Consider the following 16,446-nt stretch of genomic DNA (forward strand, 5'->3'; position numbering starts at 1 on the left):
ATGTTGTAGACAAGCTCTGTCTTCTGCCCTTTCCAGGTAATTGGTTAGAAAAATAGATGCCTAACCAATGCACTTTTCTTGAGGTAGTCTGCTCATACTCATTGGGCAACATTTTACTTATCAGAAAAAATTGTTTTAGTGATGTACACTTGGAAACTATCATCAACGAGTCTTTTTTTTTTCAGTCTGCCATTTCATCAAGCCTCTTTATGAAAAGTATCAAGTTATGATTGGCTTACTATGTGTATGCCATTCAATTTTGCATGATTCTGTGTATTGCTTTTATGATTCTAAAGAATAAACAAAGGAACTGAAAAGATCTGAATTGTTCTGCTGTGTAGCCCAAAGAGCAGAAACTGGATGATTTTGCTGATGGGCCTGCAGATGATTAAAAAAAAAATTTGAAATTTGTGACAGCTTGATACTAAAGGAAATTACACTTTCAGAGGACTGTACACCCAGGATTCATGGAGTCTTCTCAGTGTGGTGTTCCTTTGTCAGAAGTTTGTGTAACTCATTTCATCTGATCGATTCATCTCAATGTGTTTTATGAAGATATTTATTATTACTTATTAATGTTTTCCAACTAATATTTTTTCACAGTATCATGGGAGCGTCATCAGAGTACAGAATTGACAACAAGGTTGTCAGTGCTCAGCAGTATGCAGAAGCACTGGAGAAAATCGGCATCCTTGTCAAAGCCAGAAATTTCCTAGTGTTCCAGGTGAGCTAGGGTGATATGAAACAAAAACTATCTATTTGTCAATAACCCGTAACCTTTTCATTTTGATTAGTGTGTTTGCTCAAACAACTACCAAAACGTAAAAATTGAATCTGAAAATGTGTGAATTTGACTTGCTTTTATGAATATTTTATGATTGATGTAATGATATATACAATGTATTGTATATTGGTCACATTGAAATAGTGGGACAATGAGTCTTGGTCATGTTTGTCATGCTATTAAGTTATGTAAAACTTAATTCTTCTAACTCACATTTTAAAAAGTAATGAACTTTTTATTTACTCAATGTTGAGAATCACATAGAGATAGTGTTTAATTGAGGTTTTTGCTCAAAGATGACTGGAGTGCCGAGCCACATTGTGTTTCTAGTCACATTTTAGTGCATATCACAGCTGTTTTCTGTATATTGGTATGAATATTCATGACAGGGTGCTGTCGAGTCCATCGCTATGAAGAACCCCAAGGAGCGTACGACTCTCTTTGAGGAAATAAGTCGATCTGGCGAAATGAAGGAAGAGTATGAACAGCGCAAAGCCAGCATGATCAAGGCCGAAGAAGACACCCAGTTCAACTACCACAAGAAGAAGGGTATTGCTGCAGAGCGCAAGGAAGCCAAACTGGAGAAGGAAGAAGCAGAACGATACCAGAAACTCAAGGAAGAATTGGTATGTTTTAATTCTCCTTTGACACAGAAAGTTTATAAAATTAGTAATTCACAATATGCATATTGTAGGCTCTGAGTGTAGCTGCCAGTAACTTTATCCAGTGGATTGATAGCTTCATGTCAGAATCCTGGCCACTGAAGCTTACTTCCACTCTAAATTAAAATAATGAATCGGGTTTTTGTGAGAAGCCATAGTAGAAAGAATTGTAGAGTGAACAAACTGTCGGAGATGATATTGTAGTAAATGTAAGTTTTCATTTTCCAGTGGATAGAAAATGATCAGTGAACAGAAATATGCAATAATTCATCAAAATCATCTGTTTTTGTTTTTCTTCAGCATACTGAGAAAAATACAGGAATTACTGCAGAATGAATTGTAGGAAATACATGCCCTCAACAAGCATTTTGACAATTGTTCAAATCTTCAAAATTCTACTGTAGTAGGTTGCTGAAAATCACCAAATTAACAACTTCATTTACTGTGGAAAACCTATTTCTCTGTCATATTTCCAAATGTAGTAGGGTATGCTTTTAAAGAAATATATGGCATTGTTATACAATGCTGAACACTGGCACTGTTTGGAAGTTCCCAAATCGATAAAGAATTACTGTCAGACCAGCAACTTTTCAGGGATTGCTAAATTTACTGGTTCAGTATGGCAGGTAAAATAACAGAAATACCATTGTCGGGGCCAGTTGGAAAAAAAAAAATGTACAGGACCAGTAAATTTAAGATTCGGACTAGTAGAGAAAATGAGTTAGTGTGCAGCCCTGTCTTATATATTACCGTAAAGTTCCGTGTATAAGACGCACCCGTGTATAAGACGCACCCCTACTTTTGGACCTAAAATTAAAAAAAAAAAAAAAAAACACGAAAATTTCCACGCAGATATTGCGTGTGTCATACATATTATTTAAGCTCAAAATTTCCCTAGAATGCAGCATGTATTAGCTCTATTTTTCGTTTCATTTTATACTTTCCTTTAACGGTATTCATCGGACATCGGCAAAATATGGAAGACGCAAAATGCGAGACTTGTCTCAGTACTCACTTGCTATTGTTTCGCCTTTCAATCGTGGTACTGTGATTGTGTCATGCATATCGTACTCATGAGTGTACAGTACGATCTTTGCTGTCATACATAGCAGAGGGTGTCTCGCATATTGACGCATGTCACACTGGAAGGTTCATTACGAAAAATAAGAAAAACATCAACAAGTGTAGCAGAGGGATCATACGGCAAGACGTACGGTGCGTACGGTATTACACTCACTGTTGTTTCGCCCGGAGGGATTACCAGTAACATGTGTGTCTCTTGTATGCTTGTATGCACAGTGCTAGCCTTTTTGCAAAAGGCAGCTCGCTAAATTTCAGCACACGCACACAGAGAGCAATGGACTTGCACACACAGCGCGCAACGGGCAGGCGCGCTCCGATCCGATCGCTGTGTACACGCGAGTCCATTGCAAAAGCCTCTCTGCAGCTGCAGCTGCTGCCCTTGCCAAAGGCTTGCTAGCTAGCTAGCTAGCTGGCTACAGTGTAGGCTAGCTGGCCTCGTGAGCAAACGGACACGGATATGCATGCATGCTTCACACATCATTCATATTCACGGTGACATAGTGTCGATCCTACTCCGTATTTTACAGCTTTTGTCTATGGCCATACTGATACTAGTACATCGATAAGTTTTACGGTATCGGTAATTTAGTAATGATACCTGTACATCGCGTATTCCAGCTACTAGGTTGGCTGTTAGTAGCTTGGTAGACTGACATCGGTACGGTAGCATACAGCAGTGCTGTTACAGCTGTTGTCTATGGGCAGATTGATACATCGTTACTGCACAAGGCCGATGTAAGTTTATGTCGTATTTGCAGCTTTTGTGTGTGTCCAGATTGAAAGATCGCTCATTTATCCGTAAGTTTTAGTGATTGCTTACCTTCCAAACGTCGATGGGCATACATGGCCCCAAGTTGGCCTTATAAAATTGGGTGTACATGACAGATTTTTTCTCGTGATTCGACTGTACCCGTGTATACGACGCACCCCCGATTTTCAATGTTTTCTGACGAAAAAATAGTGCGTCTTATACACGGAACTTTACGGTATGTAAGTTGTCTTTATCAGACCTCTTGCTTGTGTGTGATTACCTGAAAGCAGAAAAATTGATTCAAAATTGTTGTAATGCAGATATTTCAATTTGGATGTTAGTGCATATAAATTACCTTACAGTTCAAATTATCTTTCTTCATATTCTATAGCATTGGTGTTGTTTCACTTTCCAAGTCTGCAGCATCTGGTTCTTAGTGTAAGAGTTTATTTTCTGTGTGTGAGGTGTGCATGTGCCAATATCTGTTTTCAATGCCTTGGCTCACACACAGGCTGACAAACAACTGGAGTTCCAGTTGTTCAAACTCTACCACAATGAGAACGACATCAAGCGGCTGACGGACGAACTCGGCGGTAGGAACGAGGAGCTGAAGAGAGCGGTGGAGAAGAGGGAAGGGGTGGAGGAGCGCATCAGGGGGAAGAAGAAGGAGCTGGGTCAGCTGACCAGGGAACTGGCCGCCATTGAGAAGGACATGAGAGAAAAGGTTAGTGGTGACTTTCAAAGATCATTGATTTGAAGAAAAGAAAGAAATTCATCCCTCATAATCTATCTTTCTGCCGTTTGTCTCTCTTTCTCTCATTTTCACATTTATCTCAGCCCTGCACATTTGCAATATAACCATTATCAGACTTGTTTTTACATTTTTGTTCCAAACCATTCCTTATATTCTATCTTAAAGGAAGCATCTGCTGAAGCATTAATAATTATTCTGGAAATGCTCAGAGAAACAATGACTTAGTGTACATGCAGCATTTATTGAATGAATAAACTTTCTGGAAACAAGGTAAATTTGTCTAGTACACATTGAATTGTATGATTGTTATGCCAGAGTAACCATGTACGGTATGAAGTCATGATGAAAACAAGCATATTGCCATTGAGGCTCAGAGCATCATCCCCTTCTATCTAATCTTTGCCTTCAACGGCCATCTGTCTATTCTTTCTTCTTTTTTCTTTTTTTTTTATTACAGCATAGGATGAGTTCATTTTTACTTTCACTAGACTTGCACAAGGACTGGGCTGTTAAAGATTTGTGTTGTGTATTCTTTGCAGTGATGCCACCTAATTGTATGATGAAGAAGTTTATGTGAATAATTAGCTGACCAATGGAAGTTCACATTGCCCTGTATGTGGAAGGCTTTTACTTAGTGACAATGCTGACTGGTGAAGCTCTTCTCATTTGCATTATTGTTTCTTTGCACAACAGGAAGTTGAGCTGAATAAAAAGAAGCCTCAATTCATCAAGGCCAAGGAGAATACAAGTCACATGAACAAGAAGCTAGAAACTGCCAAGTAAGAGAACATCTCTACCCTATAAGATTTAATGTGTGTTTTGCTTTTGCTTTTGTTTTTTGTTTTTGTTGTTGTTTTGTTTTGTTTTTTTTTTTTGTCGTCTTTGTGATATGTTGGAATGTTATTTGCACAGGAAGTTAATCTTTCTAGGGCCTTCTTTTTCAAGCTTTCTTAGTCAATCCATAGCATGGATAGGTTATGCTTTGTTGATAAACTCCATAGTACAAAAATTTAATATGTATTGCATGTGAGATTATAACTTCCACCGAAAATGTTCTACTCATATTCATCAAAGATTTGTGTGTAAGACTACAAACATTACATCTTTTTTGTGAAAGTAAAATGTCATCATTCTTGTAGTGCAAGATTGCCCAAGTTTGACAGATAGATATTTATATCAGAATTGCTTTTATTTGTGTACAAAACATTTGACCAAAACCATTTCCAGTGTGACATGCTTCCTGGTGTATGCTTGCAAGAGTTTTTGATTCTCTCAAGTATAGCACAATACACTTTCATTAATTATTCATGTAAACTTGCCATTATGAATGTATGTATGTCAAGAGATACATCATGGCTGAAACACACTGTCTAATCATGTACCATTAGGACAGAGATATAGTCGGGAGTATCTTCAGTAAGCATCCAAATCTGTCTGAGATGTTCCTCCATGCTGTTTACCAGCATAAGGGTAAGATATACTCTGAAGAAGCCTCGTTACAAGATGTCCCTTTGCAGACAAGTGTATGAATTCAAAGCAAGATTTGTGTTTGTCCGTGTCTTTGTACAGGAAATCTCTCAAGTCAGCGAAGAAGGCGCATGAGAAGCACATGGCTGACATCCAGGAGCTGGAGGAGGAGTTGGATGCGGTGGAGAGGAAGAGGCAGGAGTATGAGGAGAGACTGGAGGAGGAGAGTCAGAGCCAGGGCAAAGACATGACTCTGGAGAAATCTCAGGTATGATTTTTGTTTGTTTCATCTCCATCTGATAAGATGGCTGGATAACCCATATTCAGCTGCAATAGCTGGTCTTCCATGGGGTCCAGTTGGATGTGAAGCGGGACCACTTCACCGGGGTATTCACCCTGCTCTTTGCAATGAGTAAATGAAGTGGGATCTTTTACATGCATGAGTAGTGACTCTCTCAAGCATGGACCTCCATTTTATGTCCTATCCGAGGGACAGAGTGTTTTGACTCTTACTAGAGGGGACAGTGTGGTTACACACAGCATTGCTCAGTGAGACCCGGGAATCGAACTGGGGTCCTTTGGATCATGAGGCAGATGTGCTACCAGCTGAGCTCACTTGCCGCCTATAAAATTAATGTTCAACAAAGATTTCTGCATTTATGGTAATTCTTTATTGTATGCCCATGCACTCCAAAGCCATAATTTGGCACACCATGTTATTACCTGTCAATGGAAGGGAGAAGTTTCCTCTATGTACATGGCTTAAGTAAATGCAGAAAGATTAGTGAAATTCTAACAATATCGCTATTGTAGCCTTCAAATTTTCTCTCCATTTTTTGCTCCTAATCCAAAGGTTGAGGAGTACCACTCCCTGAAGAAAGAGGCTGGCATGAGGGCAGCCCAGCTGCTGCAGGAGTTGGAGAAACTTAACCGGGACCAGAAGTCTGACCAGGACCGGCTGGAAAGTGAGCGGACACGGAAGTCTGAGATCCAAGCCAAGATCAAACAGAAGGAGCATGAGAGGTGAAGTGTTAAGGAGTGAAATCTGTGTGATATACTAGTATCTGGATATAAAGAAAAGCTGTTGAGTGAAGTAATCTTATTAAGATCCTGTAGTCTTCAAAAGAGATGAAAGTTGTTTGTTTGTTTGTTTGTTTGTTTGTTTTTTGGGAGGGGGGGAGGGCAAGTTGTCTGTCTGGAGAATTTTCGGTCATGTCATAACTAATAAAACAATCAATTGCATTGAGAGTGGTGTAAGTGGGATGTATTAGAGGGTGAGTCAATGACTAGATATTAATAAATAGTTCTCGAAAAATGACCTTGTTTTCTTTGTAATATGCAAAGACTAGATAATAATAATGAAAGGACATTTATATTGCGCAGCTACTATAATGATATACTCTACTGCGCATTACAAAATGACATGCATACAAGAAATTCAAACAGAAAATACACTACTTCAAGAGATGACTTTTTAACCTGGCCTTAAACTCATTAATTGTAACTGCTTGTCTTACAAACAAAGGGAGATTATTCCATAATTTTGGTGCAGCGTACAAAAATGCCCTGTCACCAAGAGTAACTTTTGATGTCCAAGATTCACAGTTTTTGTCGGTGACATGGTAGTACTTCAAAACTTGTAAATATGCAAGGCATTGTGAGGTTATGGTAAGTCGAGATAAAGTCAAAACTGTTACAGAGATAACTTTCATGCTTTTTCTGCATGTACATAGATCAGTCATCACCTTGTATACATAATTCATTCTTCATTTCTTCACTCATTCTTCTAGGGAGGAGAACCAGAGACGTGTGGAAAAGCTGAATGAATATATCAGGTAAGACGTGTGAATGATACAATAGATGTGTGGAGTGATAGATTTGTACAAATTATTAACAGGCAAGCTGTGTCACATGGTATTTTTGTTGCTAACTTTGAACTTTCATTATGAAGTGATGCATTTGGGACAAGCATTGATGAAGGGATTGAATGGTGTGTACCAATATTCAATGAAAGAGTATCACTTCTAGAGATGTTAAACTTTGAATATTTTACTCAACATTCCAGGACCAGTGAGAACAACATCACCGAGCAGACGCGGCTGCGGGAGAGTCTGGAGGAGGAGGTGATGGGAGCGTCCCAGAGGATGCAGGAAATTGAGTCAGAGATGACGTCCATCGTGGAGCAGCTTGGGGAAGCCAAGGTGGACAAACACGAGAGTGCTCGCCATCACAAGAAGGCAGAACTTATCGACAACCTCAAGAGGCTCTTCAACGGCGTGGTGAGGAACTTGTCTCCAAGTTGATGGTCTAGCCCTTTCAGATAAAAACTTATATCTTTCCAAGGCAGTAGAAACAAAGCTGTACAGCATGAAGTTATGTGTTTTGTGCATGATGAAGGTGCATCACCGGTTGTGATATAGGCAATATGTCAATGAAGGATACAGAAAGAATCTCAGTTGATGCAGCATTGCATACTCAAAATGTAGAAATGATTGAAATCAGAGGCAAAATTTTCTGAAGTTCAAGAGCAAAGAAGTGTGGGTCCTCAACAAAAGTGGTCTAGATCTACTTGAAAATGGGACAGAAATGAGATATCAACAGCTAGACCTGATTTTTAATATTTGTATGTTTGTATATTTGTATCCATAGGCATACTGATGATGTTGCCCAATTGAAACTAAACAGAGCTAGCTTCAGATCATATCGAGATCTACCAATATTAGTATGCATTTACAAGTACATTTTCCCCACTACACTGAAAATGTTATGTATATAGCTGCTTGTTGTAAATACATATTATCCTGCTTTGTTTAAGGAGTTCATTTAATTTTTCATTTGGTGGAAGAAGTGTAAGTTTGCAACATTTCTGTGTTAAGCTGTGAAAAAAAAAAAAATGCTCACCATTGGCCCTCCGTGACATCCTATGCAGTATGGGCGTCTGATTGACCTGTGTGAACCAAGCCAGAAGAAATACCAGATAGCAGTCACCAAGGTGCTGGGTAAGAACATGGACGCCATCATTGTGGATTCAGAGAAGACAGCCAGAGACTGTATTCAGTACATGAAGGAGCAGCGGTCCGATCCTGAGACCTTCCTACCCCTGGATTTCATTGAAGTGAAGCCCATTAATGAGAAGCTGAGGTGAGTGATTCATACCTCATGTTCTGCACTGGTTAATGTCGTGTCATATAGCAGGGCTGCACACTAACCCACTTTTGTCTACTGGTCCAACCTGTCTCTGTTGGACCAGTAGATACCCAGTTTTTCCTTTTTTTTTTTTTTTTTTTTTTTTAACTGGTTGGAACCTTAAATTCACTGGTCCTGTACTTTTTTTTTTCAACTGGCCCACACGGTGTTATTTATTTTTCATATTTTTATTTATTTTTTACCAGTCATGTCGGACCAGTAAATATGGCAATTCCTGAAAAATTACTGGTCCAACAGTGATTTTTACCGGTCTGGGAAAATTGGATTGGTGCCAGTGTTAAGCGTTGAGTATAGGCACATATCGGCATGGAATTGCAAGTTAAGTGTTTGAAAAAAAAAAACAGAAAAAAAAGCAATTTGTAAGTCAATAAATGCCTACAAAATGTAGCTGGATTTTACAGACGTGAAGCTTGTTTGAAACGAAGCTTGATTTTGAAAAAATTAAGATGTTTAGCAGAAAGTTTGATATCGCTGACGTGAAGCCATTTAACAAGAATCTATGGCCAATAGTCACATTGGTATGTTCTTTGCTTATTTATGTTGGGTAGGCACAGGTTTGCTGGAATTAAGAAGATTAAAATCTAAGTTTGACAGTAAATATAGTCAGCTATGTGTGAGACAATGGGTCAGTTAAGAAACATAATGAAAAGAGAAAAAAAATTAGGTTCAATTATTAGAGGGGCTTTTTACAGAAAAAGATACCAAGTTTAAAGAATTGAAATACAGCAACCATATGCACATAATTACGTTATTAACTGTTGGTCAGTGACCTAAGTTCATATCATCTTTAATGATACATTTGAATTAGGTGATATTTGCGTATGTGTTTATTTGTGCTATTGCTTCAAGTTGTCCACTTTGAGACACATTGCAATTATCCTGTAGACACATGAATTCATGAGATTAAAGTCGCTTGAATGAATTGAATTCTTGTTGACTTATTCCATGTACACAGAGACATCCGTGACCCTCGAGGGGTGAAGCTTGTGATAGATGTGATCCGCTATGAACCACCCAATGTCAAGAAGGCCCTGATGTACGCCTGCGGCAATGCTCTGGTTTGCGAGACAGTGGAAGACGCTCGAACCATCGCCTTTGGCCGCCACGAGAGACACAAGGCTGTAGCTCTAGATGGGACCATGTTCCAGAAGTCTGGAATCATATCAGGAGGTGCAAGGTAAACTACAATAAGTTTTCTTGTCCACCTCTAGGGAAAATACCTGTGCAGTAAAAGTGAAATCAATCTTTAATCTAACGTCATATTGTAAACAAGCAGATATTGATGTGTGGTTTGTTTGAAATAGAGTCTGGATAGTGATGTTAGCCTTTGAATATAAATAATGCCTTACTTGATGAATGTCCAATGTTTTATTTTATGATATTTCATACCATATTGCTGTTAAAATTATAATATAGAATTACAGTGATTTCAACATATATACCTATATGTACATTTCAATCACCAATTTTGCGTGTTCTCTACCATCTCCAACTTATTTTGAAGGGGGGGGGGGATTTAGTGTTCATTTAACAGTCTGCCTTTAAAAGGGCCTCATTAAGTTAGCCTAATGTGTTTTTTTTCTGTCACCAGTGACCTGAAGGCAAAAGCCCGTCGCTGGGACGAGAAATCTCTGAACAGTCTGAAGCAGAGGAAGCAGGAGCTGACGACAGACTTGAAGGAGCTGCAGAAAACCAAGCGAAAGGAGTCTGAACTCAACAACATTCGTTCCCAGATCAGTGGTTTGGAGACCAGGCTCAAGTACTCCATCAATGACCGAGACAACACGGTAAGTCGGCCATTTGTATTGATGATGATGATGATGACAAGGATGATGAGAATGATGATGATGTTGGTGATGGTGATGATGTTGATGATGGTGATGATGATGACAAGGATGATGATGACGGTGGTGACGGTGGTGACGGTGATGATGATGATGATGACAAGGATGATGACGATGATGAGGATGATGATGGTGATGATGATGATGATCAACAGCATCGTATAGTGCCGTATATATCTGTTTTAGAAACATTCAAAGGTGCAGACTCCTCCAAGAGAGTTAGCAATTGAATGCCTGGTGTTAATTGTGAGTCTTGAGTAAGGCTTTGAAGTGCTCCAGTTTGTCAGTTTCACAGAGAAAAGATGGGAGGGAGTTCCCTAGACTAGGAGTGATGGAGAAAAATGCCTGGCCATGTATTGACATGAATAAAGCAAAGTAATGGTGGCAAGAGCATGTACAGCACAAGAAAATGCTTGGGCAGTTCTCAATTCAATCAAAGATTTTGCTTTTAAGTGGTGTGTAGGTTTACCAAAATTTATGATTGTTTTAGTTTATAAAGGAGTTTCAGTGATTCATTTGAAAGATGTTAGTAATTCAATGTTTAATCATGGGTTTTACTTCCATCTAACCTGTAGGTTTACTGTAATGTATGTACATGTTGCATTTTCTTTGTGTACTTGTGTGTTTAAGTGTTAGAAATCCTGATATATTTTGTGATTTTAATGCAAGTTGTGGACGTGGGTCTAAGTTCTCTGGCTACAAGTGACATTTATGCTACAAGAAGTGAAATTCAAAATAGCGACAGAGAAATCAATATCAAAATCTTGATGTTTTGCTTCATAACAGGACTGCCTATTTTGTGTGTTCAAAATAGAATGGTACAAGTTCTGTCCCAGTATGTAATGTCTGTTGAACTTCTTCCAGTTTTTTTCTCCTTAATCGATAAATAGTTTTGTTTTACTCTTTGTTTTGCTACAATCTACAGAAAATGTCAATAAAGGGGATTGTATTTGTCTGTGAAAATATTTGTTTGTTTGTCTGTCGTTTTGCCATGTATGTAATTCAAGTCTGGCTCAGCATAGTTGTGAAAGTTTATTTTGTTGTGAAACAGATGTGATTCCCTTCCCCCCCCCCCCCCCTGCTTCCAGGGTTAATATATGATGTTTATGATGCTTTTCCATCTCGCAGGAAAAGAAGATCCTTGCCAACAATGACAAAGCCATCCAGAAACTGATGCAGGACTTGGAAGGATTTGATGTAAGTTTATTTCATGTAGGATATGATCATAACCAGGATGTCTTTTGAATGTTTTATGCATTACATCTGGTTGATATGAAGTCCTCAGGTTTACCTGTATGGCTGTTATGAAGCATTTAATTTAGGGTGTATAACATTGCATCAGCATACGTGAACATAGTTGGAAAATGGCATATTATTCTTGTGAAAGATAATTTCTTTTCAGTACTCTTTTTTATGCCTCCGCCACGAAGTGGTGCCGGAGGCATTATGTTTTCAGGTTGTCCGTCCGTCCGTAGGTACGTCCGTACGTCCGTACGTCCGTACGTCCGTACGTCCGTACGTCTGTACGTCCGTACGTCCGTACGTCCGTACGTCTGTACGTCCGTACATCCGTACGTCCGTCCGCTTTCGTTTACGCGATAACTTGAGTAATATGTACTGGAATTTTACCAAACTTGGTCCAAGTATGAAGTATGATGGGGCAATTATTTGATTAGATTTTGGGTGAAATCGGCTAAAGGTCAAAGGTCAAGGTCAAATCATGAAATTGTATCCGTTTACGCGATAACTCAAGACTGGATGGAGCAAATTTCACCAATCTTTGTTGGAGGATGATGTATGATGGGACAATTACTTGACTAGTTTTTCAGTGAAATCGGACAGAGGTCAAAGGTCAAAGATCAAGGTCAAATCCTAAAATTTATCTGTTTACGTGATAACTCAAAACTGGATGAAGCAGCTTTCACCAAACTTGGTTCAAGGATGATTTATGATGGGACAATTAGTTGAGTAGATTTTAGTGACATTGGCAAGAGGTCAAAGGTCAAAAGGTCAAGGTCAAATGCTACAAATGTTGCAATTTCCCCCATATCTATGCAATGCCCAAAGGTATTTTCTTGAAACTTGGTGTGGACATGTACTACTGCGTAAAGATTCTCCAGAGAGAGTTTCATGTCATAAGGTCAAAGGTCAAAAGGTCAAAGGTTAGGTGAAAATGTTGCAATATCACTTTTCTTGCAAATGGTTCAATGTATCTTCATGGAATTTGGTACATATGCATGTACTGTCTGGCAGGGATTATCTAGGGAATTTAGGGGTCATGGGTCAATAGTCAGGGGGTCAAAGGTCAAGGTCAACTCCTCAAAATTTTACTATTTCCCTCATATACTAGTATATGCAATGCTTGTATTATTAGTTTCAGAACTTAATACATGCATTACCTAATGGAGATTCTCCGGGAAATTTCCAGCCAGAAGGTCAAAGGTTAAGGGTCAAAGGCCAGGTTTCAATGCCCCCCCCCCCAAAAAAAAAAAAAAAAAAACACACACACACACACAAAAAAATCTATTTTGTACCATCATCACACTCTTTCTTCATACCTTGGAAATTACTCAATGCATAAACTTCCCCAAAATTCCCCAAATATGTGTACCTGCACTCTTAGAAAATTATAGCAAACCCAGTTCAAGACATTTCTGACAAACATGTCATTTCAATATTTTGCCAGTTATGTGAAACTGTCATGGATCACACATTGTGAAGACATTGTACTATACGCCTATTGGGAGAATCATGCATTATGGCGGAGGCATCAGTCGCCATAGCGACATTTCTAGTTTTTTCATGATTTGCAGGACTTTGTTGTGACATGCTCATACAGTTCAGTTTCAAGAAAAAAAAAGGAATATCTTTGCGATGTGAATGATGTACACACTTTCAGGAGGCACATCATGTAAAACCTATATCTCATTTTAAATATCTCCATGCATACCATGTGTAGAAAAAGGCAAAAATAAAAGATGACTAAATTTCGTTTGGGGAGTAGCATTATATGTACCTTACCTGTCCCTTTCAGTCATGTACTACCATGGCAACTACTCTAAGCATAGTATTTACAGGGATTTAAATACTTGCATCTTACTGGCAATGCCAATTTCCATAACATTGACATAGCTGTATGATATAGACTTTGATATATACACTTTATACTTAACTGTACCCTTTTCAAAATGTAAAATGCCTTTTACTCAACACTAGACACCAATTTGCTTGTTTCTTCGTATGTAGCCTCGCATGAGTGCCATAGAGGAGCAGATTGCCCAGCGAGCCGAGCTCATCAAGGCCAAGACGGTCTCCATGAACAGGGTGGAGGATGAGGTCTTTTCTAACTTCTGCGCCCAGATAGGCGTGGCCAACATCCGGCAGTACGAGGAGAAGGAACTGAGGCAGCAGCAGGAGAGAGCCAAGAAACGGCTGGAGTTTGAGAACCAGAAGTCTCGTCTGGTCAACCAGCTGGAGTACGAGAGGTCCAGGGACACAGAAGGTGAGGCACACACACTCAGGACACTGAGTGACCATTGATTGACGTCGTAAGGGCCCACTAGGGCCAAGTTTCTCTACCATTAATCAAAGGCTGCTTGGCTCCTGATTTTTTTTTTCTTTTTTCTTTTTTTCGAGGCCCAGTTAGATTGAATACAAACTTTTGATATCATTTTTGGCCCACATTGCAGCCCACTGGTTTAGAAGCACTGCTCTTGGGAGCCTGTACAGAACCACTTGTCATATGTGATGACTGGGCAAAATGTTTAAATTACTGTATTTGATAAGGTAGATGCTACCATGTTAAAACAGTGAGTTCGGAGTCTGCATGTCATATCTTGCCTATGGTCAGATGATGATCATGTCAGGGGAAATTTCTGGAACACTTGGTATTGTCCAGTTTATATGAAAGTCATGATCATTGTACTGAAGTATAATCTAGCCAAGGTCATGCATATATCTGGAAAATGAAGATAGGCACAATCTCCTTTGATACAGGATGATGTGCAATAACAGCTCAGACATACACTCTGATGAACCTGGAAGTGTAACATACCCTCAACCTGAAATCATTCGTGTCTCCCTGACACTTTACTTCTATTAAAACCTGCAGCCAATGTAACCAAGTGGACCAAGGAGGTGGCTCGTGATGAGAAGGATCTGGAAAAACTCAAGAAGGAGGAAAACAAGCAGATGAAGGTGAGTTTAATCTGAGAGACCCATCCCAAGGAGGGATGCATCTTGCTTAGATGAAGCACCAAGCACAATCATTCAGGGTTTTGTGAGATATTGGGCTAATTTAGGACAATGATTTCCACCACTCTGTAAATACCTTTGCCATTAGTTATAGCATAAAGTGTTGCATGTTTTCGCTATCCACACTGTTCATGAATGCCAGTAATAGCTGTATCAATAAATTTTGCTGACCTCACAAGCTGATGGGAACACTCATTGGCTGAAAGTTGTAACCATGGTAACCATGTTAGAGGTAACCAAGACAAAAACAAATTGCACTTGATAATCCTTGTGTCATGTAATTGATTGTTATTCACAAGTATCTTACTTTGTTCATTGAAAGGATTAACATTGAAAGGATTCTGTCACGAGTTGTCTTTATTGACAATTTTTGTCTTTGTATTTCACCTTTTCTATTCATTGGCTTGTTTGTGGATTGAAAAACTTTTCTCATCAGATCATTGACGAGGAAACCGAGTCCATGACAAAGCTCAAGTTTTCCAAGACAACAAAGAAATCGCAAATCGACGATAAGAACGCCGAGGTGGAGGAGATTCGGAAACAGCTCATCTCTTGCAACAAAGAGATCACAGGTATTGCCATTCATGGCCTACTCATAATGAAAATATTTCATAACTATGTGAGTGGTGATTCTAAAATTTGCAAACGACAAGATCTTCTGTTTCTTTGTCTATTTCCTGAATTCTGTTTGGGCATCTGAATTGCAGTGAATAGTACATTTATTATAATGAAACAGCTAAAAATTCGATGTGAAGCCTCCGTCTAATAAATTTATGAAATTGCTAATCAGACAGGATTTTTTCTGTGTTACACATTCCAAGGGTCCCTGTGTCTTGCATGGATGTGTTAATCTTCTTCTTGTGTGAGGGGCTTTGTCATGTGCAAAAGATTACAGATTTAACGACTGTGAATGCATAAAGTTATCTACCAAATTCAAACATGGCATATGTTTTCAAGGGTTTAGATTCAGAATGTTTATTAGCATGCCTCAGCTAAAATGTTCTAAGTTCATGCTGTTCTCTCACAACAACAACACTAAGAGTTGCTTATGCAATCTGTTCACTGACAGAAGAGCCTATATGTGCAGTATGTGGTCTGTATTCTATACTAATGACCAGGAATATTAAAAAAATCACAGAATATCAACGTGACTGCCATCTGTAGTTTTGCTTCTTGTGAACGAACATAGTGGAAGCATGTTTTGATATCACTTGTGACAATCCTTGAAGATAACCATGTCCTAATGGTTCTGTTGTGTGTTTGATTTGATGAATGCAGCTGTGCAGAAGCAGATGACGGCAACCGAGACAAAGCTGGAACAGAAGAAGGCGGATCGTCACAGCCACCTTAAAGCGTGTAAGATGGAGGACATCAAACTACCCATGAAGAGGGGAAACATGGACGATATTTCAGAAGAAGCCGAGGTATGACTCTGAGTTCAACGACCCCAGAAACAAAGCAACAAATATTGATTGCAACTAATATGTGGTTGTTAGACAGTTTTAGGAATGAGTAATATATTGCTTGCATAAGTGAAAAGCATGATATTCCTTTGCAGTGGGTGCCATAGAAAAGGTTTTGATGGGGGGAAAAAACCCTGACAAGAGTTTATAATTCTTTCTTATTCTTCTTTTGTGCGA

General features: G+C 39.0%; 1 protein-coding gene across 2 annotated transcripts in view; it reads left to right on the forward strand.

The window, feature by feature from the left end:
* The window catches only part of LOC140246185 (structural maintenance of chromosomes protein 1A-like), a 56,787-nt gene that overhangs the window by 10,659 nt on the left and 29,682 nt on the right, over nt 1-16,446 (forward strand). For both annotated transcript variants that reach the window (XM_072325629.1, XM_072325628.1), the window contains exons 3-18: nt 604-724; nt 1,174-1,410; nt 3,792-4,004; nt 4,728-4,813; nt 5,604-5,769; nt 6,355-6,524; nt 7,292-7,336; nt 7,567-7,780; nt 8,431-8,642; nt 9,664-9,885; nt 10,300-10,495; nt 11,681-11,749; nt 13,799-14,054; nt 14,664-14,749; nt 15,243-15,378; nt 16,085-16,230. In XM_072325629.1, the coding sequence (XP_072181730.1) occupies nt 604-724; nt 1,174-1,410; nt 3,792-4,004; nt 4,728-4,813; nt 5,604-5,769; nt 6,355-6,524; nt 7,292-7,336; nt 7,567-7,780; nt 8,431-8,642; nt 9,664-9,885; nt 10,300-10,495; nt 11,681-11,749; nt 13,799-14,054; nt 14,664-14,749; nt 15,243-15,378; nt 16,085-16,230 (2,575 nt within the window). The remainder of the gene's footprint in view (nt 1-603; nt 725-1,173; nt 1,411-3,791; nt 4,005-4,727; nt 4,814-5,603; nt 5,770-6,354; nt 6,525-7,291; nt 7,337-7,566; nt 7,781-8,430; nt 8,643-9,663; nt 9,886-10,299; nt 10,496-11,680; nt 11,750-13,798; nt 14,055-14,663; nt 14,750-15,242; nt 15,379-16,084; nt 16,231-16,446) is intronic.

Source organism: Diadema setosum, chromosome 2 (assembly GCF_964275005.1).
Source record: "Diadema setosum chromosome 2, eeDiaSeto1, whole genome shotgun sequence".
Classification (NCBI taxonomy): Eukaryota; Metazoa; Echinodermata; class Echinoidea; order Diadematoida; family Diadematidae; genus Diadema; species Diadema setosum.